At 40.5% G+C, this 24,097-nt stretch overlaps 1 protein-coding gene across 2 annotated transcripts in view; it reads right to left on the minus strand.

The window, feature by feature from the left end:
• LOC135512297 (glutamate receptor ionotropic, delta-1-like) overlaps nt 1–24,097 on the minus strand; it is a 467,441-nt gene that overhangs the window by 192,560 nt on the left and 250,784 nt on the right. For both annotated transcript variants that reach the window (XM_064934181.1, XM_064934183.1), the window contains exon 3: nt 16,345–16,629. In XM_064934181.1, the coding sequence (XP_064790253.1) occupies nt 16,345–16,629 (285 nt within the window). The remainder of the gene's footprint in view (nt 1–16,344; nt 16,630–24,097) is intronic.

Below are 24,097 nucleotides of genomic sequence, written 5' to 3' on the forward strand. Positions count from 1 at the left end.
CATTTTTGTCAATCAGCTAATTTACTCAAATGCCAGTCCAATGGTGGGATCAAGATTGTGCAGATTCAGTTTTATTAAAATGTGTTAGTGATTAAACTGTGTTGTTGTGTGGGTAGAAAAGGAAGTCATGTATTATTTGTATTTGTATTGCCAAGGCAGCAGCTACTCTTCCTGGGGTCCAAACGCATTATTAAGGCACTTACATCATGTATAAAACAAAATATAAAAGTACATCATATAACATTATTACATCCACTACTTACCTACAATAAAAAATGTATAATACCACCACACAACAAAATTACAATGTAAGTGCGTATAGAGTGAATGTGCTAGCGTATGTGTGTGTATGTGTGTGTCTGTACCTGTTTGTTCTTTTTCACAGTTCCCGCTGCTCCATAAGGTGTATTTGTATCTATTTAAAAAAAATCTGATTCTCCTGCTTGCATCAGTTACCTGATGTGCAATAGAGTTCCATGTAGTCCTGGCTCTGTGTAGTACTATGTGCCTCCCATTGTCTGTTCTGGATTTGGGGATTGTTAAAAGACCTCTGGTGATATGTCTTGTGGGGTATGCATGGGTGTCCAAGCTGTGTGCTAGTAGTTTAAACAGACAGCACAGTGCATTCAGCTTGTCAACATTCCTTACAAAAACAAGCAGTGATGAAGTCAATCTCTCCTCCACTTTCAGCAATCAGAGATTTATATGCATATCATTAATGTTAGCTCTCCGTGGACATTTAAGGGCCAGACAGAACGATACCCTGTTCTGAGCCAATTGTAATTTCCCTAAGTTCCTCTTTGTGGCACCTGACCACACGACTCAACAGTAGTCCAGGTGGGACAAAACTAGGGCCTGTAGGACTTAATAGTGTCAAGAAGGCAGAGAAGTGCTTTATTATGGACATACTTCTCCCCATCTTAGCTACTGTTGTGTCAATATGTTTTGACCATGACAGTCACCTCAACTTGCTCAATTTCCACATTATTCATTATAAGTTTTAGTTGAGGGTTAGGGTTTAGTGAATGATTTGTCCCAAATACAATGCTTTAAGTTTTTGAAATACTTAGGACTAATTTATTCCTTGCCACCTATTCTGAAGCTAACTGCAGCTCTTTGTTAAGTGTTGCAGTCATTTCAGTCGCTTTATTAGCTGACGTGTATAATGTCGAGTCATCCGCATACATAGACACACTGGCTTTACTTAGTCATTAGTAAAGATTGAAAAAAGTAAGGGGCCCAGACAGCTGCACTGGGGAATTCCTGATTCTACCTGGATTATGTTGGAGAGGATTCGATTAAAGAACAACCTCAATGTTCTGTAAGGTAACTATTTACCCACAATATAACTTTTTTCAAAATTTTACTAAGGGTTGGAAACAGGCTGATTGGTTGGCTATTTGTATTTTGACAAATATGTATTGGGTGATACTGTAAAAACGACCAGTCAGAGAAATGATGGGTTCAAAGTGCCTTAAATTGTATTGCATTTCAGTCTCTTAAAATGATGTTCTATTGCTTCACTCATTAGAATCCATGCTCCCCCATGACATTCTTACATATCAATATGTAGAATTTGAATCAAGGTATTTGACACTTTAAATGGTACTAAATGTAAATGGGTGCACTTTTCATTCCTGTAAAGACGTTTCTGCAAAACAATGACCCCTCAATGTACTATTCTGTTTCATGAGAATTACTTTGTCAACTCCTTACTCCTAGAGGGACTCAAGCAAGCTATACATTTTGCTGATTTCCCATGCCAATACAATTTCATTTAAAGGGGACCATGCATTAAAACCCAGAGGCTTATTTCCCAACAAATATAATAACCTAATGGGACCCTATCACGGGAAAAAGTCATCATTGTGTGCAAATAAAATAAGTCAGTATGTCATGATAAAGCAATCAGCATTTCAGATTGAACCACTGTAGCAAGTGTCTTGAGGAATAGCAGGTTTACCATGTCTAAAAATGATAATGTGGCAAAGCTCACCTGTGCCTTGCTTCCAGTGTGTAAATGTTGTTAGCTTCTTTCTTTCTTTCTTTCTTTCTTTCTTTCTTTCTTTCTTTCTTTCTTTCTTTCTTTCTTTCTTTCTTTCTTTCTTTCTTTCTTTCTTTCTTTCTTTCTTTCTTGGGAGGAATGCTACTGTAGTTACCAGCAGTAAAATGCTTGCTGTCGTTTTACACCACAAAATACAGTTCTATACAAAAATGGATACAATGCTATCTTTCACCGCGCCTCTCTCCGGTAGCCTAGTGGTTAGAGCGTTGGGCCAGTTTCCAAAAGGTTGATTATGGCAGCCCCTCGCACCTCTCTGATTCAGAGGGGTCGGGTTAAATGCGGAAGACACATTTCAGTTGAAGGCATTCAGTTGTACAACTGACTAGGTATCTCCCCTTGTCCATGTCACTCTCTCCCACTTTGTAATCAGTCCATATCATCCTCTAACCTTTCTCTTGCTCCAACTCTCTTTACTTTGCTCATTATACAAGCCCATAGCACATTCCTCTGTTTGCTTATGCTCATCCACTCCTCATCTGAAAAGGGGCTACGCATTAAGACCCATCTCCTGCAGTGTGCGGCAGCTAAATCAATCTCCCACCTAATACCAGTCTAATATCTCCTCCTCTGAGAAGAGAGCAGGCCGTAAAGAGGGCAGTGACAGATGTCCCACTCCACACTCATTATGGAGCCCAGGTAATCTCGACACCGCCCTGGGAGGAACATGGTGCATTCAGGGCCCGTTATGATTTACTGCAATAGATGTGCGTTTATGTAGGTGTTATACACTCAGTTTACCAAATATTAGGAACGCCCCTTTTCCCGTCAGAATAGCCTCAATTCATCAGAGCATTGACTCTACAAGGTGTGGAGATGCTGGCCCATGTTGACTCCAATGCTTCCGACAGTTGTCAAACCTACAACCATACCACATTCAAAGTCACTTCAAAGTCACGTCAATCTTTTGTCTTCCCCATTTGCCCTCTGAATCGTACACATACACAATCCATGTCTCAATGATCTCAAGGCTTAGAAATCCTTATTTAATCTGTCTCCTCCCATTCATCTACACTAATTGAAGTGGATTTAACATGTGACATCAATAAGAGATCATAGTTTTCATTTGGTCAGTCTATACTCTTGACCCAAACTGCTACAGACCTATATCTATCCTACCATGCCTTTCTAAGGTCTTCGAAAGCCAAGTCAACAAACAGATTACCGACCATTTCGAATCTCACCATACCTTCTCTGCTATGCAATCTGGTTTCAGAGCTGGTCATGGGTGCACCTCAACCACGCTCAAGGTCCTAAATGATATCGTAACCGCCATTGATAAGAAACATTACTGTGCAGCCGTATTCATTGATCTGGCCAAGGCTTTCGACTCTGTCAATCACCACATCCTCATCGGCAGACTCGACAGCCTTGGTTTCTCAAATGATTGCCTCGCCTGGTTTACCAACTACTTCTCTGATAGAGTTCAGTGTGTCAAATCGGAGGGTCTGCTGTCCGGACCTCTGGCAGTCTCTATGGGGGTGCCACAGGTTTCAATTCTTGGACCGACTCTCTTCTCTGTATACATCAATGAGGTCGCTCTTGCTGCTGGTGAGTCTCTGATCCACCTCTACGCAGATGACACCATTCTGTATACATTCTGGCCCTTCTTTGGACACTGTGTTAACAACCTTCCAGGCAAGCTTCAATGCCATACAACTCTACTTCCGTGGCCTCCAATTGCTCTTAAATACAAGTAAAACTAAATGCATGCTCTTCAACCGATTGCTACCTGCACCTGCCCGCCTGTCCAACATCACTACTCTGGACGGATCTAACTTAGAATACGTGGACAACTACAAATACTTAGGTGTCTGGTTAGACGGTAAACTCTCCTTCCAGACCCACATCAAACATCTCCAATCCAAAGTTAAATCTAGAATTGGCTTCCTATTTCGCAACAAAGCATCCTTCACTCATGCTGCCAAACATACCCTTGTAAAACTGACCATCCTACCAATCCTCGACTTTGGCGATGTCATTTACAAAATAGCCTCCAATACCCTACTCAACAAATTGGATGCAGTCTATCACAGTGCAATCCGTTTTGTCACCAAAGCCCCATATACTACCCACCATTGTGACCTGTACGCTCTCGTTGGCTGTCCCTCGCTTCATACTCGTCGCCAAACCCATTGGCTCCATGTCATCTACAAGACCCTGCTAAGTAAAGTCCCCCCTTATCTCAGCTCGCTGGTCACCAAAGCATCTCCCACCTGTAGCACACGCTCCAGCAGGTATATCTCTCTAGTCACCCCCAAAACCAATTCTTTCTTTGGCCGCCTCTCCTTCCAGTTCTCTGCTGCCAATGACTGGAATGAACTACATAAATCTCTGAAACTGGAAACACTTATCTCCCTCACTAGCTTTACGCACCAACTGTCAGTGCAGCTCACAGATTACTGCACCTGTACATAGCCCACCTTTAGCCCAAACAACTACCTCTTTCCCTACTGTATTTAATTTATTTATTTATTGTGCTACTTTGCACCCCATTATTTTTATTTCACATTCTTCCATTGCAAATCTACCATTCCAGTGTTTTACTTGCTATATTGCATTTAGTTTGCCACCATGGCCTTTTTTTGCCTTTACCTCCCTTATCTCACCTCATTTGCTCACATTGTATATAGACTTGTTTATACTGTATTATTGACTGTATGTTTGTTTTACTCCATGTGTAACTCTGTGCCGTTGTATGTGTCGAAATGCTTTGCTTTATCTTGGCCAGGTCGCAATTGTAAATGAGAACTTGTTCTCAACTTGCCTACCTGGCTAAATAAAGGTGAAATATAAAACATCAAAAATAAAAATCATGGATAGCAGGTGTTCTTAATGTTTTGTATACTCAGTCTATGCACATCCCAATGGCCTTTCTCAATACAGTATGTAGATAAGTTAACTGTATTCCTCATATCCAAACTTTTCAAAGTAGATGTCCACTGTCTTCGTTCTACAGACCTACAGTATCTGCTAGTTTTCTCTTCTTCCTGGTCAGTCATTGATTGACAATGTTTGTTGCTGATAAAATCAGAGATAGAAACCAGCAAAGGTTTCAATCCTAATGGACTGAAAAGAGTTGTAAGAAAAGTGACCAGATTTGACTTCCACTGAACACACAATAATGGTTTATTATCATGCATTCAACCCCACCAGGGACATTCATGCCTCTTGAAAGAGTCCCAGCGCAGATCCAGTACAACATGCCCTCTAAACTGTCTCTCGGTCATGGTCAAAAGCTAAATGTAAACACAGCTTCATTTGATTCACCGCATGAACTCACCCCGCTACCTAATTTGTCAATGTCACTTCACTGCAAGCATTCCACTGGGCACAGACGTCACTTCAACGTCTAACTTTGATTTATATTTGGTTGAGTTGTCAACTAATGCGAATTCTATGTGAAATCAACAAAACATTTCACCATGACAATGGATTTAGGTGAAAAGTTGGGTGGAAAAAATGACAACATTTCTTTACATTGATGACTTTTCCAAATCCAATCACTTTTCCACTTTTATTCAACATCATCACATTTGATGTTTTTGTTCAAATGACGTTGAAACGATGTTGTTTCAACCAGTTTTTGCCCAGTGGGAAACAAAGCAGAGTAGAGGAGAAGGTACGATGCATGATTCACTTCTTTTGCTGACTCTACAAAAAGCCGTGATCCGTAAAAGCAAACTGAGTTTGTTTTTCTGTTGAAGAGTTTTTCCTCTTTCCTCCTCACCATTGACTCTATCTGTGGGGTTTTCAAAGTTAAAAAATAGTGTACTCTCTGTTGATGATTGATCGTCCAAGACCATGGATGAGAGTTGCCACGATAGGACAGTATTGGTCAAACAGTTGGTATTTATGTAAACTCACTGTGTCTTTATTTCACCTACTGTGCATCCCTGCAATCTTGCCAATCTGGAGAAATGCAGGTCTAATCCAAAAATCAAAGAGCAGCATCATTCTCCAAATGAAAAATTGTTTAGACAGTATAGGCATATGTGGGATTACCATCTCCTTTGCATAAACATGCAAGAAAATATAATTTTCAAATGATGATTCTCTGGGTGGGACACCATTCTCCTAGTGCTCATAGGCCAAATAATGTGGAAGCTATCGCTAACCGAGCAATACTCACATGAACTCAAAAATGATGAGTTGAAAATGCAAAATGACAAATGGAACAAGATAAGGGAAACAGAGAGGAGACATTTCAAAGGGATGCCATTGATGCGTTCATGTGAATAAAAGGGCATAACTAACAAACATACTTTAATGCTGTCTGAGTTTAGCCCAGAGGACACAAAACCAGCTGCTTGAACAGCGATAAAAGCCAACAGCCAAACAGTCAGCGTGACATTACTGTAGCAACTCTAGTCCAAATAGAACATACACTAACTACAGTATAGCATCTATGGACAAACTCCCATTACAGTCCATTACAGTCCAGTTCTCAGCAGATGTGTACCGTTACCACAACAGATTCAAAGCTGAGATAGCTCGTGAGATAGCTGAGATAGCTGAGATAGCTCGTGAGATAACTGAGATAGCTCGTGAAGTGGGGCTTTAGGCTATCGATGCTCCATAAATTCCTCCATTCCAACAGAGTACATGCATGAGAGCTGTACCAAATGCTATGGAGGTATGGGCTATGAACCAAAGTTTGATATCAAACATTTGTTTGATATATTGTTACAGTGATTACAGATAATCACGAATGAAACGTGAATAATGATGACTGTTACAGGGGCATAAATATCATACCCCCCCAAAAAATACCAACCTCTCCTATTATTGGTAATGGTGAGAAGTTAGCAAGTTTTGGGGGCATGATCTTTGTGCATCTGTAACTTTTTCAGTCATCGTTATTTATGATACATTCATGATTATTCATAATCATTTTAGCATCCACATTAGCGTAGATGTGTTCAAAAACATATTCTATAGTTAATTACAATAAAAGTTACCACAAAATGACACAATACGTGATTTACCATATATTTCTATTGGCACAACATAATCTGAAACACAACCAAAACAAACTGAAAATGCATCCAACAAGTTTTTAGAGTAACAAGTGTGATGAAGTCATTGTGTGCTAGGAATATCGGACCAAATACTAAACTTTTCACAAGATTATTTTTCCAAATACATATGACAACACCTTTTCCCCCACAGCAGACTGAAAAGATTTAACATGGATCCCCAGATCTTCAAAAGGTTCTACAGCTGCACCATCGAGAGCATCCTGACCGGTTGCATCACCGCCTGGTATGGCAACTGCTCGGCATCTAACCATAAGGTGTTACAGAGGGTAGCGCATACGGCCCAGTGCATCACTGGGGCCAAGCTTCCTGCCATCCAGGACCTATATACTAGGCAGTGTCAGAAGAAGGCCCAAAAAATTGTCAAAGACCAGTCACCCAAGTCATAAACTGTTATTTCTGCTAACGCACGGCAAGCAATACCGGAGCACCAAGTCTAGGTCCAAAAGGCTCCTTAACAGCTTCTACCCCCAAGACTTCTGAACAATTAATCAAATGGCCACCCGGACTATTTACATTGCTGCTACTCACTGTTTATTATCTATGCATAGTCACATTACCCCTACCTACATGTACAAATTACCCCGACTAACCTGTACCCCTGCACATTGACTAGGTACCGGTACCCCCTGTATATAGCCTCGTTATTGTTATTTTATTGTGTTGCTTTTTATAAAAAATGTACGCTATTTCTTGAACTGCAGTGTTGGTTAAGGGATTGTAAGTTACGGTAAGGGTCTACTACACCTGTTGTATTCGGCGCATGAGACAAATAACATTTTATTTTATTTGTTTTGATTTGATATACCACAGCTGTCTTCATGAATCTTAACTAAAGGATTAGCCTACCCATACCGTATGTAATGACACAAGTTCATGCAAACTGACAGTATCTGGGGAATGTGTGTGTGGTGTTAGATAATGTCTCTGATTAAATGTATTCTTTTCTTGGTGACCTGAACATTGATTGGTTATAATTGAGTTGTCCTTTCAAGAGGAAGCTTCTTACTGTGACTAATGACTGTAACATGACCCAGGTTATGACTCAACCAACACCACCGAGAGCATATACCAATAGTGTTGGATCTGTGACATCCACTTGTATTGATAAAATATGAATTAATACTGCAGAGATTTGCTCTAAAGCAGTATCAATTCCCATTGACTGTAGTGACCATAACATTGTGGCAATAACAAGGAATGCCAAAGTACCAAAGTCAGGGCCTAAAACTATTTAGAAGAGATCACACTAAATGTTCTTTTTGTAGAATATGTTAAAACAATTATGATGGTCTGATGTGTATAAGTAGGATAATCCAGACGACTTGGGAGTATTTGTAAAATTATTCTTGCCAATTGTTGACAAACATGCACTTGTCAAGAAACTGTGAAAACTGCTAGAACACCCTCAATGATGCATTTAAAAATGATGCAAAAAAGGTGGCAAACAAGTCAGGCTGCTCAGCTGATTGGTTGACATACTTTGAGAAATTGAGAAAAGGTGTGACTAAACTTCACTGAGAAGTGAAATGACAACAAAACAGTGAACCATAATATTTGTGTATCGAAGATCTAATAATGAAAGAGAAGGATTGCTATTTTGAATTTGGTCAAGTTTGCGTGGAAGAGATGGAAAAACGATTGTTCTCTATCAAAAATGATAAACCGCCAGGTATAGATAACCTAGATGAGAAACTATTGAGAACCAAAGCCTAAAGGAGTGTGTGTGTCCACAGGCATGGAAGGTAGCTAAAGTAATTCCACTGCCTAAAAATTGTAAAGCACCATTTGCTGGGCTCCAACAGCTGCCCAATCAGTTTGCTAGCTGTTCTTAGTAAACTGATGGAGAGGATTGTGTTTGAACACATGCAATGCTACTTTTCAAAGAATGACGACTGATGTTCAGCATGCATATAGGGAAGGGCACTTAACTTGTACTGCTCTGACTCAGATAAACGGATAATAAGATTATAGTTGGAGCTGTATTGTTAGATTTCAGTGCAGCCTTTGATGTTATTGATCATATGTTATTTGTTACTGAAAAAAACTCACTGGTCATGGCCTTACCTCACCTGCCATCCCATGGTTAGAGAGCAACTTATCAAATAGAAGTCAGAGAGCATTCTTCAATGGAAGCTTCTCCAACATCATATATGTACAGTACAGTATCCCTCAGGGTAGTTGCATTGGGCCGTTACTCTTCATTTAACAAATTATTTGCCACTCTCCTTACAAGAAGAGGTGAGGGCCCTCGGAGTGTGGTGTCAGGAAAATAACCTCACACTCAACGTCAACAAAACTAAGGAGATGATTGTGGACTTCAGGAAACAGCAGAGGGAACACCCCCCTATCCACATCGATGGAACAGTAGTGGAGAGAGTAGCAAGTTTTAAGTTCCTCGGCATACACATCACAGACAAACTGAATTGGTCCACTCACACAGACAGCATCGTGAAGAAGGCGCAGCAGCGCCTCTTCAACCTCAGGAGGCTGAAGAAATTCGGCTTGTCACAAAAAGCACTCACAAACTTCTACAGAGGCACAATCGAGAGCATCCTGGCGGGCTGTATCACCGCCTGGTACGGCAACTGCTCCGCCCTCAACCGTAAGGCTCTCCAGAGGGTAGTGAGGTCTGCACAACGCATCATCGGGGGCAAACTACCTGCCCTCCAGGACACCTACACCACCCGATGTTACAGGAAGGCCAAAAAGATCATCAAGGACATCTACCACCCGAGCCACTGCCTGTTCACCCCGCTATCATCCAGAAGGCGAGGTCAGTACAGGTGCATCAAAGCTGGGACCGAGAGACTGAAAAACAGCTTCTATCTCAAGGCCATCAGACTGTTAACAACAGCCACCACTAACATTGAGGGGCTGCTGCCTACACACTGACACTGACTCAACTCCAGCCACTTTAATAATGGGAATTGATGGGAAATGTTGTAAATATATCACTAGCCACTTTAAACAATGCTACCTTATATAATGTTACTTACCCTACATTATTCATCTCATATGCATACCTATATACTGTACTCTATATCATCGACTGCATCCTTATGTAATACATGTATCACTAGCCACTTTAACTATGCCACTTTGTTTACATACTCATCTCACATGTATATACTGTACTCGATACCATCTACTGTATCTTGCCTATGCTGCTCTGTACCATCACTCATTCATATATCCTTATGTAAATATTTTTATCCCCTTACACTGTGTATAAGACAGTAGATTAGGAATTGTTAGTTAGATTACTTGTTGGTTATTACTGCATTGTCGGAACTAGAAGCACAAGCATTTCGCTACACTCGCATTAACATCTGCTAACCATGTGTATGTGACAAATAAAATTTGATTTGATTTGAAGAAGCTAAAATGACTATGCATGCTGATGATTGCACTCTCTACACATCAGCAGCTACAGACAGTGAGCTCACAGAGATTCTTAGCAAGTCAAAATGGGTAATTAACAATAAACTGGTCTTAAACCAACAACATTCTATTTGGTTCAAAGAATTCTCTCCGACCCAAACCTCTGGATTCGTGCATAAAGTGTGTGTAACATCAGATGGTCAGTTATCATGGTCAAGTCATATTGACAAAGTTGTGGTGAAGATGAGGAGAGAGAGGTATGTATTTTCAAAAAAATATTTTGAGACAAAGATCAACTGTACTAGTTGATCAGGCTCTGATCTTGTCCCATCTTGATTACTGTCTGGTAATATGTTCTGGTGCAGCAAAGAAAGACCTAGAAAACTGCAACTGGCTCAAAAGAAAGCAGCACATCTGACCCTTAACTGGAAACACAGAACTAACATCAACATCATGCATGATAGTCTTTCATGGTTGATGGTTGAGGAGAAATTGGCTACTTCACTTCTACTCTTTTTAAGAAACATTTGTGTGTTGGAAATGCCTAGCCACTTGTAAAATCTATTTGCATACACTTCAAACCGACATACAGTACATACCCCACCAGACACGCCACTATGGGTTTCTTCACGGTACCCAAACCAAAAACAGATTTAATGCGTCGCTCAGTTATGTATAGAGCTATGTCAACGTGGAATGCTTTGCCACCAGAGGTTACTCAGGGAAAAACAAGTTTTACCTCTTTTTTTAACTGATAAAAAATGTATTGTATCATGGCGCCTTTCCTCTTTATAAAGATCTAATTTAAATATGTATATATATATATATATATATATAGTATTTTTGTTATCTCGGTGTCTTTCCAATATATAACTCTTATTTAATGTTTTATTTAATTAAATATCTTGTTGTTTTTCTCTATTATGGTTCTGTACTTTGTCAAGTATTTGTACGTTTTATGTGGACGAGTAGCTGCTGCATGTGCAGTAACTAATGGGGATCCCAATAAACTGAACCTCTTCAGTCCTGAGCTTGCCCCATTTTGACAAAGCACCAGAGATACCTCATGGGAAATACAGAAGAGAAGTGTGCTTTGATGATGCATATACAGACAAATCCTTGTGAGTTCTGCACAAACACAACTTCCTTTACTGTAAGGCCCACTGTTGTGTCAAGTCATTACAAGCATTGACATTCAGACAGCTAACTAGATACTGTATGTTATTAGGTAATACTGTTAGGCATGGTCTTCAATGCTACAGCACCACGGTGCCTGGAGCAAGGAGGGTATAACTAATACTGTATGTTGCCTAACATCTGTCTGCACAGTGGAAGTGCAGAAAGTCCAAGTCGACTGATGACTCGGCAAGGAGAAATACAGCCTCAGCTTTTCATCAGCTGCTGCTGTATTTCAGAAGTGATATATTTACACACAGAATCTACAACTGACTCCATACTGGGAGCAATTCAAATAAACAAAATGCTTGTCACTTCCTTGTACAGCCACATTCAGATGTAATTTAGTGCTTTGTCATGACAGGGTGATAACCCGTTGGGTCAAGAGCTTGTTATCTGCAGTAGAGGTTGACACGGGAACAGGAGTCCCACGGGTCTTGCAGGCCTGTGGGATTTGGGCAGGAATGGGAGTGAAGTTCTGGAGTCAAGTTCGGGACAGGATCGACAGTCTACAGGAATGAGTGGTAGAAATATGCAATGTGTGAGGCATTTCATCACAAAAACTAACTGTGTTTAGGGCTTATATACAGTCGTTTACTTAACCCCTTACACACATGGGAATCGGCCTATATGGATAGGGATACATTTAAATGTTTTGTCCAGAAAAAATATGGAACGCATATGCATAACCATGGTGCAAATGAAAAGGGAACAGTTTGGAGATGATGGTGAAATTGTTAGACTGAGGTGAGGACACAACAGTTCACCTGACAAGACTGAATACAAACACTACACTGTTGATTTAATGTGCATTTTACATTTACTGTACTTTTTGCCACATTTGTTAATAACAAAATCTGAAAATACTCCGGATACAAAAGTAATGTTACTGCTTTGATTTGATCTCTCCTAGCTGTGCCGTTGAGGAACTAGAGCAAGCACACTGTTTTGTTTGGAACAGAGCCCTGCATCCCTGCCATCACACACTTACTGTTGTTGTTTACGCAATCCATAAAATGTTCATTATAAATCACAATCTGGGTCAGGTGGGCATCATTTGAAAGCTTGTTCCATTGCCAACATGACTAGCTAAATTATAAAATAAGATCTTACAGTGTTCGGCTTTCACAAGGCAATTCAGAGAAGCAGATCGTCATTTTGGTTCGCATAGAATGGAGTCATCTGTGCATTCAGATGCATGGTCTGCGGAACATTTTCTTCACAATACAACAAACAGGCTCATTCTGTTCAGGACATGCCAGGATATAACTCCATGTCATATTGTAACTGTACATCAAACATAGTGATCATAAACGTTAACACTTTATATTACATTAGTTTTATTATATGGAAATTTGAAGTTTACATTTGGACACTTGGACGCTTGCTTGTATGACATGAATGCGGTATTTATTATAATCTTTAATGTCTCATTTTCAAATATATCGAATATTCATAATTTACAGCCTTTCCCTCACTCCGACAACAACAAATGTCCAAAAGTTGCTCAATTAGCGGGAGGGATGGGGCAACCTCTTGTCACGCAGTGCTCAAATTCAGAATGGCTCACAGGCAAAACCCAATACAGAGCTGTGATGAACAGGCCCTGAGCTCTGAAATCATGTATAGCGTGTTACTGTACAGCCACTGCGTTCCAATTTAGGCACTTATCAGTGTCCAAATCTGCCATGTACAACCTGTGTACAGGTACGAGTGAAAACGGTTAATAAAAATCAATAAAGAAATAAATGGCAATTTCCCCCCTTCCTTCGGCTCACTCTCGCTCCTCCAGTTGTAGCCATGGCCACTGAGCAGTTGCTACTTTACCTCAGATACCAACATACGTCAGTGAATGATACTGCCTTCAAGAGAAGTATTGAGTTCATCCAATTCTGGGTAGAAGGTATGCCTTCATTGCCAAAATCTTGTAATGTGTTTTTTATCAGCTGTGTGAGCAGGCGACTATGTCTTGCGCGCTGAGCTGCAGCAAAACGGAGCAGTTGCTATGTCTACTCCCATTCAGAGTGGGGGGACAGACGGAGAAGCAGCTAATGGAAGAAGTTACTCTAATTATTTCAGATTTCTGTGCAAAAAAAATGAATGGGACTTGCATGCATCACTTACACATGCAGAATAACACAACCAGAGTTGTAGAACTGTGGAAGATGACTACCTGACGCAACAGGTGTTAATGTGCTGCTTTGCTGCAGAGTGTCAAATGCTTTGTGAAATACATCCGAGAGCGCCAAATGCTTTATGAAATACATCCTAGTGTCAAATGCTTTGTGAAATACATCCTAGTGTCAAATGCTTTGTGAAATACATCCTAGTGTCAAATGCTTTGTGAAATACATCCTAGTGTCAAATGCTTTGTGAAATACATCCTAGTGTCAAATGCTTTGTGAAATACATCCTAGTGTCAAATGCTTTGTGAAATACATCCTAGTGCCAAATGCTTTGTGAAATACATCCTAGTGCCAAATGCTTTGTGAAATACATCCTAGTGCCAAATGCTTTATGAAATACATCCTAGTGCCAAATGCTTTATGAAATACATCCTAGTGCCAAATGCTTTATGAAATACATCCTAGTGTCAAATGCTTTGTGAAATACATCCTAGTGTCAAATGCTTTGTGAAATACATCCTCGTGCCAAATGCTTTATGAAATACATCCTAGTGTCAAATGCTTTGTGAAATACATCCTAGTGTCAAATGCTTTGTGAAATACATCCTAGAGCGTCAAATTACTCCTCAGCCTACAGATAGACCAGAGGAAGTGGAGAAGACGGGGGTTTTGATACGATCACACTCAGAGAACATGTGAGTGATATGTTCTTTAATCACTCGTCTGCACTGAGGGTATTTTGACTGTTTGGAAATGTAATTGAAGTGCTGAGTTCAAGCGTGTAACACCAGGATGTGGATGTCAGTGTTACTGCCTCGTCAAAACTGGTCTCTTTATTCATTATTTAACACTATTGGGGCCTGGTTATATTCAGAATGAACACATTGTTTAGTCATACTTCTTGTCTATTCCTATCCCTGATTAGTTGCATCTCATTAAAACCGAATCCAATTGTATTAGTCACAGCCTCCATAAACAACAGATGTAGACGAACAGTGAAATACTTACACCAAATGTATTCAACCGAAATGCCATGACAAACTCTTGAGTTGCTGATGTTATAACAGGAAAATCAATAAACAATAGTATTTATTTGTGTGTCTACTGAAAGTGTGTGAAGCATGAGTCCATGATAAAGTATCCCTACCACAGGTCTCAATCTACTTTCAAACAGCTATGAATGGGTGTACAACTTCTGCACAACAGTTACTGGTCTCAGCAATTCATTGCTGATTCCAGAGTTTACTGTGTCCTAAAAGTGGATAAGAAAAGGTCTGGCCTAAAGGGAGTTATAGGTGAGATGAATTAAATAATCCAGCCTAGCCTAGCTTCTCCAAGAACCGTGTCAAGAGTGCAATCTATTATTACTGTGTTCCTTGTGGCCATGGGATGAAACGCACAAGTAATCAACGTTTCAACCAACAAATGCACACATGAAAAACACAAGTCCCACCCTAACCTAATCAGCATGCAGAGCACTGGCAAAAAAAAACTCCCCCTTTGTACTGTTGGTTGAATTTAGTTAAAAAATGTAATAAATAAAATGACACAATATGCCTTTAACATGAACATGACCAAGAATTTAACACAACTTTTTAGGCAATTACACAAGAATCCCCTCTGCGAGTCAGTGTATGGCTTTGAACACATGTTCTAATCGTTTTGAATCACTAAACACTCTGACCTCATTATGGAGATCCCCAGATTGACTATTTATGTGAACTGTGATATGAAGTGATTTACTATTGATATAATGCTCATACACCATGAGAACATGAATGATGATGATGTCTTATGAAGTGATTTCATTTGAATGATTTACAAACGTTGACAGGGAGTCATATTTAATCTATGCTTCAGAAGCATCCAAAAATGACTTTATGATGAGAACTGTAATTAAAGGCATTGGAGCAAAGATCCAAAATATTTTCATCCTGGCAGTTCAGATGTACCGTTCATTGTAAAGAGTGCAATGGGAATCTAAGGTAGACAAAACAATAATTGGATGTGTGTTCCACAAACACCTAGTTGATGGGATAGTGCAGCATTTGGCAACATTTTTGTATTTACCCAGAGTCAGATGAACTCATGGACACCATTTTTACGAAGGAAGTTGAAGGTAGTTTCTGGAGCTATTGCTATTAGCGTTATCACAATGAATGGAAGTCTATAGGAAGAGCAAGCATACAAATGGTATCCGTGAGTTCATCTCACTCTGGGGAAGTACAAATAAAAGGGCTATTTGCCAAAATGTCACACTATCCATTTAAACATTGATCTGCATTGTCAACAGAACAATATAGTTTCAGGGAAAAAACTTTTCTCCTATAGATTACTACAGGTTGGCTATCACAACTATGGTCATCATCATCATCATCATCATCATCATCATCAACCTTGTACTGGCCTTCCTCATTGGAGAAGAGGTATATTGAAGGTTGCACATAAAAAAACATTCAACAAAACCTGTAACATACAACACTCCAGACTATGTTTTCCACACACCCACATATCAACCCCCATGCACCCTCTACCCCACCCCCGCTCCCCCACTCACCATAGTCAGCATCATAGAAGATGATGAACTTCTGCCAGCGCAGCTCAGTTACCAGGGTCAGCATGACGTCGTTGAGGCGAGCAGGCGGACGAGCGGCCAGGGTGTAGCTCTCCCCATCAGGGCTGGGGTTGAGGTGGCAGGAGGTGCGTGGCGTGCCCTCGCCGTTCCTCTGGATAAACAGGTGGGGTATGTGCATGGCGTCGGTCAAGGACTGGAGGGCGTTGGCGGCTGCACAGCCTGTAGACGTCACCAGAGCCAGGATGCCCTGGTTCATCAGCTCACAGGCTGAAGAGGGACAAGGATAAGAGAGGGACATGATAAGACAAACTTCAGACATTCCAATAAGGCAGCAGAGAACACAAGGGATCAGTAGTAGTCAAATGAAAGTAGTGTGTTCTGTTTGTAGAGATGACTAAGATAAAGATGGAGATAAAAAATATGGAGATAACAAAATTCCCCCCAAAGATCAAACTCCTGGAGAAATTGGGAAAGGACTTATAGCACAGAAAGTATGTGAGGTGAAGGGACAGAAGTTCAAGGGCAGGTCAGAGCAGGGCACAGCAGGGCAGGGTAGGACATGGGCAGGGTAGGACACAGTGCAGGACATGGGCAGAGAAATATAGAGCAGGAGACCAGGGTATGGGCAGGGAAGGAACTGAGGGCACATACTGCCATGGGCTTTGGGACAACAACAGAAAGAGGATGGGTGAAAGAGTTGGTGGGGCCTGTAGAAAAGTAAAATGTCACCAAAAAAGGCACAAGTACAGTACAACAAGTTTTGCAATAAATCCCTTTCTCTTTTGCATGCATCCCCTTATCCCTCCCCATCACAACAGAAACATATACAGTGCCTTGCGAAAGTATTCGGCCCCCTTGAACTTTGCGACCTTTTGCCACATTTCAGGCTTCAAACATAAAGATATAAAACTGTATTTATGTGAAGAATCAACAACAAGTGGGACACAATCATGAAGTGGAACGACATTTATTGGATATTTCAAACTTTTTAACAAATTAAAAAACGGAAAAATTGGGCGTGCAAAATTATTCAGCCCCTTTACTTTCAGTGCAGCAAACTCTCTCCAGAAGTTCAGTGAGGATCTCTGAATGATCCAATGTTGACCTAAATGACTAATGATGATAAATACAATCCACCTGTGTGTAATCAAGTCTCCGTATAAATGCACCTGCACTGTGATAGTCTCAGAGGTCCGTTAAAAGCGCAGAGAGCATCATGAAGAACAAGTAACACACCAGGCAGGTCCGAGATACTGCTGTGAAGAAGTTTAAAGCCGGATTTGGATACAAAAAGATTTAAACATCCCAAGGAGCACTGTGCAAGCGATAATATTTAAATGGAAGGAGTATCAGACCACTGCAAATCTACCAAGACCTGGCCGTCCCTCTAAACTTTCAGCTCATACAAGGAGAAGACTGATCAGAGATGCAGCCAAGAGGCCCATGATCACTCTGGATGAACTGCAGAGATCTACAGCTGAGGTGGGAGACTCTGTCCATAGGACAACAATCAGTCGTATATTGCACAAATCTGGCCTTTATGGAAGAGTGGCAAAAAGAAAGCCATTTCTTAAAGATATCCATAAAAAGTGTTGTTTAAAGTTTGCCACAAGCCACCTGGGAGACACGCCAAACATGTGGAAGAAGGTGCTCTGGTCAGATGAAACCAAAATTGAACTTTTTGTCAACAATGCAAAACGTTATGTTTGGCGTAAAAGCAACACAGCTCATCACCCTGAACACACCATACCCACTGTCAAACATGGTGGTGGCAGCATCATGGTTTGGGCCTGCTTTTCTTCAGCAGGGACAGGGAAGATGGTTACAATTGATGGGAAGATGGATGGAGCCAAATACAGGACCATTCTGGAAGAAAACCTGATGGAGTCTGCAAAAGACCTGAGACTGGGACGGAGATTTGTCTTCCAACAAGACAATGATCCAAAACATAAAGCAAAATCTACAATGGAATGGTTCAAAAATAAACATATCCAGGTGTTAGAATGGCCAAGTCAAAGTCCAGACCTGAATCCAATCAAGAATCTGTGGAAAGAACTGAAAACTGCTGTTCACAAATGCTCTCCATCCAACCTCACTGAGCTGAAGCTGTTTTGCAAGGAGGAATGGGAAAAAATTTCAGTCTCTCGATGTGCAAAACTGATAGAGACATACCCCAAGCGACTTACAGCTGTAATCGCAGCAAAAGGTGGCGCTACAAAGTATTAACTTAAGGGGTCTGAATAATTTTGCACTCCCAATTTTTCAGTTTTTAATTTGTTAAAAAAGTTTGAAATATCCAATAAAATGTTGTTCCACTTCATGATTGTATCCCACTTGTTGTTGATTCTTCACAAAAAAAATAGTTTTATATCTTTATGTTTGAAGCCTGAAATGTGGCAAAAGGTCGCAAAGTTCAAGGGGGCCGAATACTTTCGCAAGGCACTGTATTCACTGTAATCTGTCACTCAGAGTAACATACAAATCCATGTTTGTAATGGTTGGTTCAACCACCACTTCCTCCTGCTGTTTGTTTATATTTGTGTGTGCTTGGGAGAAGTCAAGATACTTGTGGTTGGGACAAATTATTATTTATATTTTTCAGTACTGTATAACATCCATCACTCCAAATGTACTCTGAAATGCTGTTCATTATAAGTAATAGTAAATAATGTATGAATGTTGCGCATCTCTGTCAGTGAGTTCTGCTTATGAAGTGTTATAAAGTACTATGCTAGTTGGAAGTGTGCTTGGAGCCATTCAAAATGGTAAATAAACATTTACCAGTGCTTAAAAACTGCTGACTGCCAAGTGCACAAGTCAATGTCTTTATTCAAAGATACAATACAAATAAAATGTTCATGGTCATAAGTTAAACAAGTTTAACGTGAGTGTACAAGCTGTAAATCTTCTAAACTTCTACCGACTCCCACCCACACACTAAACGCATCAACACATAAACCACCTACAGTGTAACCAAACAGAAGTCCGAAGTCTAATTAACAAGGGACTCTGATTCAATCTTAATAAGGCAGGAAACTTTCAATCAACCATGCCTTGGGTCAATGATTACTTGTCTTGCATAAATAAGTACACTGAGTGTATAAAACATCAGGTACACCTTCCTAATATTGAGTTGCACCCACATTTGCCCTCAGAACAGCCTCAATTTGTGGTGGCATGGACTCTATAAGGTGTCAATAGTGTTCCACAGGGATGCTGGCTCATGTTGACTCTAATGCTTCCCACAGTTATGTCAAGTTGGCTAGATGTCCTTTGGGTGGTGGACCATTCTTGATACACACAGGAAACTGTTGAGCATGAAAAACCTAGCAGCGTTGCAGTTGTTCAGACACTTAAACTGGTGAGCCTGGCATCTACTACTATACCCTGTTCAAAGGCACTTAAATATTTTGTTTTGCCCATTCAATCTCTGATATATACAATCTCAAATGTCTCTATTGTCTCATCTACACAGAAGTGGATTTAACAGGTGACATCAATAAGGGATCATAGCTTTCAGCTAGATTCCCCTGGTCTGTCTATGTCATGGAAAAAGCAGGTGTTCCTAATGTTTTGTGCGCTCAGTGTATTATCAATGCACCTGATCGTTCCATGTGTAAAGGTACTGCTCTCTGGCCCCATACGGGGGTGGAGGGGGGTGCAGGGCAGGAGGAGGAAGAGAGACAGAGTGAGAGAGAGAGGGAGGGAGAGAATAAAACAAAAATGTGGATGAGTGAGGGTCAATAGGAGTAGCAAATCAGGGGGCGAGAGAGAGAGAGGGGGGAGACAGAGAGACAATGAGGGCATTTAAGTGATTGAGGGACCTATTTCCCCCGAAGCACCTTCACATGCTAATGAATCACCCGTGACCTGAATCCTCAACAGCCCAAAAAAATTCCCAACTGGCTTGGCACTCACAAATTCAGTTCAACAGTTCAGTAGAGGAACTCAGTGGTTATAATTAGTCAAAGTACAGAAGAGCAAAAATATCCTATTTAAAGTGAATGTTTTTCTACATAAATTGCGTTTAATTGAGACCTTAGAATATCTGTGTCGACCTAATCAAGTAACATTGTGTAGGAAGAAATGCAGCTGGGAGTTTAATTGGTAAACCAACGCCTTTCGATATCACACCTCGTACGCTTCAGAGGAGACTGGGGAGGACCATGCTCCTCAGTGAATTTCATTTAAAAAGTTGTAATTTTTAGATAAAACTATACTAAATATGTTCACGTCACCAAATAATTGATTAAAACACGCAGTTTTGTCATGAAGTTCTACAGTATTCTCAGCAGCACTCTGTAGGGTAGCATCACGGAGAAGCCATAGGACAGCTTGCATTTGTCCTCCTCTGGGTACATTGATTTCAATACAAAAAACAAGAAGGCTCATGGTTCTCACCCCCTTCCATAGACATACACAGTAATTATGCCAACTTCCGGAAGACATCCTCCAACCTATCAGAGCTCTTGAAGCATGAACTGACATGTTGTCCACCAAATCAAAAGATAATGAAATAATGAGCTACAGCTAGCTAGCACTGCAGTGCATAAAATGTGGTGAGTAGTTGACTCAAAGAGTGTGAAAGACAATATTTAAACAGTTTTGAACAAATGAATTTCTTTAAAATGAAGGAGAAGCAATAGAGAAACCTAGCTATATTTCTTTGTATTTTTTTCCACTTTCACTTTCAATTAGCTAGAGAACGCAGCTAGCTAGTTTAGCCTACTCAAACACCCATTTCCAAGTCAAGGCAAGCGTTTGGTTTTATTAATTTATTATCACCGGGAGCCACCAGTGTAACTGCTAAACTGCTTGCTGACTGTATATTGTATGGCATGATTGTAGCGGGTATACCAATGTGTTAGTTCTAGTAGCTATGTTGACTAGCTAATATGGTGACAACGATGTAGACTGTGTGTAGCAGTTAGCATTTATGGTATGATGGTCACAGACAGCTGATGTGTTGTGCACTGAAATCCACAAGCAAAGGGAAAAGGTGAGAGGAGGAGAACGTGTAGATGCGAGAAGAAATTATACAACAAACAAAATGATCTTACTGTTTGGATGTGGCTGCTATGAAAGTGAACTGTGTGTGCGTGTGATCAGGTTTGTATTCATTCTGCCGATTCTGTTGAAAAATATTTCTTAAATGGAAGCAAACGGAATGAAACGGGGATTGGATTTCTCTTTTGCTGTTGGACTTATACGTATCACCCTATATCAGCTAGATGCAGGATAGAGGATGTAAGGCGGTATTGAATGGGTCACTGTCTGTCAACTTAATTACTCACATTTTCTCTTGACCTGTGCACCTACGTTGTAAATTTTCATTCATAGGCTAGGTTGTAGTAAACACATGATGGGTATAGGGAACATTTTGGTATCTTGTTGTAGCATTAACCTATCGATGTTACATTGAGCTGGCTGAATGGAATATGAATGACAGTCATCCAATATGCTGTAATAGAAATAACGCCAAGCTCATTAAAACTGACCGCCATTGACTCCTCGATACCGGTACTCCTTGTATATAGCCTTGTTATTGTTATTTTATTGAGTTACTACTCAATTCTTATTTTTTTGCGAATATTTTCTTACCTTTTAACTGTATTGTTGACAAAGAGTTTGGAAGTAATCATTTCACGGTAAAGTCTACACCTGTTGTATTCGGTGCATGTGACAAATAAAATTAGATTTTATTTGACCATCCTACGCTCTACTAATGTGTCATTTTCATAATGGCATCATTTTCCCCTTCTCTCCCTCATTCTACAAGCTAATGGTGTGTCAGGAAATGGAACCAAATAGGAGCACAGCCATTATGTCTACACTAAACCCCTCCTATCCCAGGACATGATTTGCCCATTTTTTTTCCTGGAAAATAGACTATATTAATATTTCAATTCCATTACAGACAAGCCTCTCTGACGGGCAGAGGTCTGCAGAGGCGCTGGCAAAGATGATAATGATGGAATAATGACTACTAAATGTTCTCACTAGAGTAGAAAGGGGCTATCATTCATATGCTGCCTTGTATCTGACACATCATGTTCGTTGAACTGCAGGCCTCATCCGCAGGAAGGTTTGCTTACTAAAATAAATGTACTCAGACTTGGATAGGTTAACATGGTATATATACAGTGCCTTTGGAAAGTGTTCAGACCAATTTACTTATTCCATATTTTGTTACGTTACAGCCTTATTCTAAAATGGATTAAATAACAAATATGCATCAGCAATCTACACACAATACCCCATAATGACAGCGAAAACAGGTTTTTAGACATTTTTGCAAATTTAAAAAAAATAAAACAGTAGTATTGAGACCCTTTGCTATGAGACTCGAAATTGAGCTCAGGTGTATCCTGTTTCCATTGATCAACCTTGAGATGTTTCTACAACTTGATTGGAGTCCACCTGTGGTAAATTCAATTGATTGGACATGATTTGTAAAGGCACACACCTGTCTATATAAGGTTCCACAGTTGACAGGGCATGTTGGAGCAGAAACCAAGCCATGAGGTCAAAGGAATTGTCCGTAGAGCGCCGAGACAGGATTGTGTCGAGGCACGAATCTGGGGATGTGTTTCAAAAACATTCTGCCGCATAAAATGTCCCCAGGAACACAGTGGCCACCATTATTCTTAAATGGAAGAACTTTGGAACGACCAAGACTTTTCCTAGAGCTGGCTGCCAGGCCAAACTGAGCAAGGGCCTTGGTCAGGGAGGTGACCAAGAACCCAATGGTCACTCTGATAGAGCTCTAGAGTTCCTCTGTGGAGATGGGAGAACCTTCCAGAAGTACAACCATCTCTGTAGCACTCCACTAATCAGGCCTCTATGGTAGAGTGACCAAACGGAAGCCACTCCTCAGTAAAAGGTACATGACGGCCTGCTTGGAGTTTGCCAAAAGGCACCTAAAGACCCTCAGATCTTGAGATACAAGACTGTCTGGTCTGATAAAACCAAGATGAAAGTCTTCGTCTGAATGCCAAGTGCCACGTCTGGAGGAAACCTTGCACCATCCCTATGGTGAAGCACACAGGCAAGACAATGCAGGAGTGATTTTGGGTCTCTGAATGACCTTGAGTGGCCCAGCCAGAGCCCGGACTTGAACCTGATTGAACATCTCTGGAGAGATTTGAAAATAGCAGTGCATCCAACCTGACAGAGCTTGAGAGGATCTGCAGAGAAGAATTGGATAAACTCCCCAAATACAGGTGTGCCAAGCTTGTATACCCAAGAAGACTCCATGGTGTAATCGCTGCCAAATGTGCATCAAGAAAGTACTTAGTAAAGGGTCTGAATTGTTACGTAATGTGATATTTTTTATTTTCTTTCTTATAAATTAGCAAACATTTCTAAAAACCTGTTTTTGCTTTGTCATTATGGGGTATTGTGTGTAGATTGATGAGGAAAGAAAACTATTTAATACATTTTAGAATAAGGCTCTAATATAACAATGTGTAAAAAGTCAAGGGGTCTGAATACTTTCCGAAGGCAAAGTGTTGCATGCGTCATTTTTAGGTACTATGGCAAGAGCTGTTCAGTATGGGTAGAAAAGCTGGAAAAAGGTCACTTCTGGTAGATTTGGATTTTGCATTAAAAGCAATAATCCATTTGTGTGTGGGGTGAATTTAAACGTGGCTAATAAACACAGTGCATACCATTGTGCTGACGCAATTATTGCCACAATGCTGTCATGCATCACATTCTATTGACATTAAAATGA

This window comes from Oncorhynchus masou, chromosome 24, assembly GCF_036934945.1.
Source record: "Oncorhynchus masou masou isolate Uvic2021 chromosome 24, UVic_Omas_1.1, whole genome shotgun sequence".
NCBI lineage: Eukaryota > Metazoa > Chordata > Actinopteri > Salmoniformes > Salmonidae > Oncorhynchus > Oncorhynchus masou.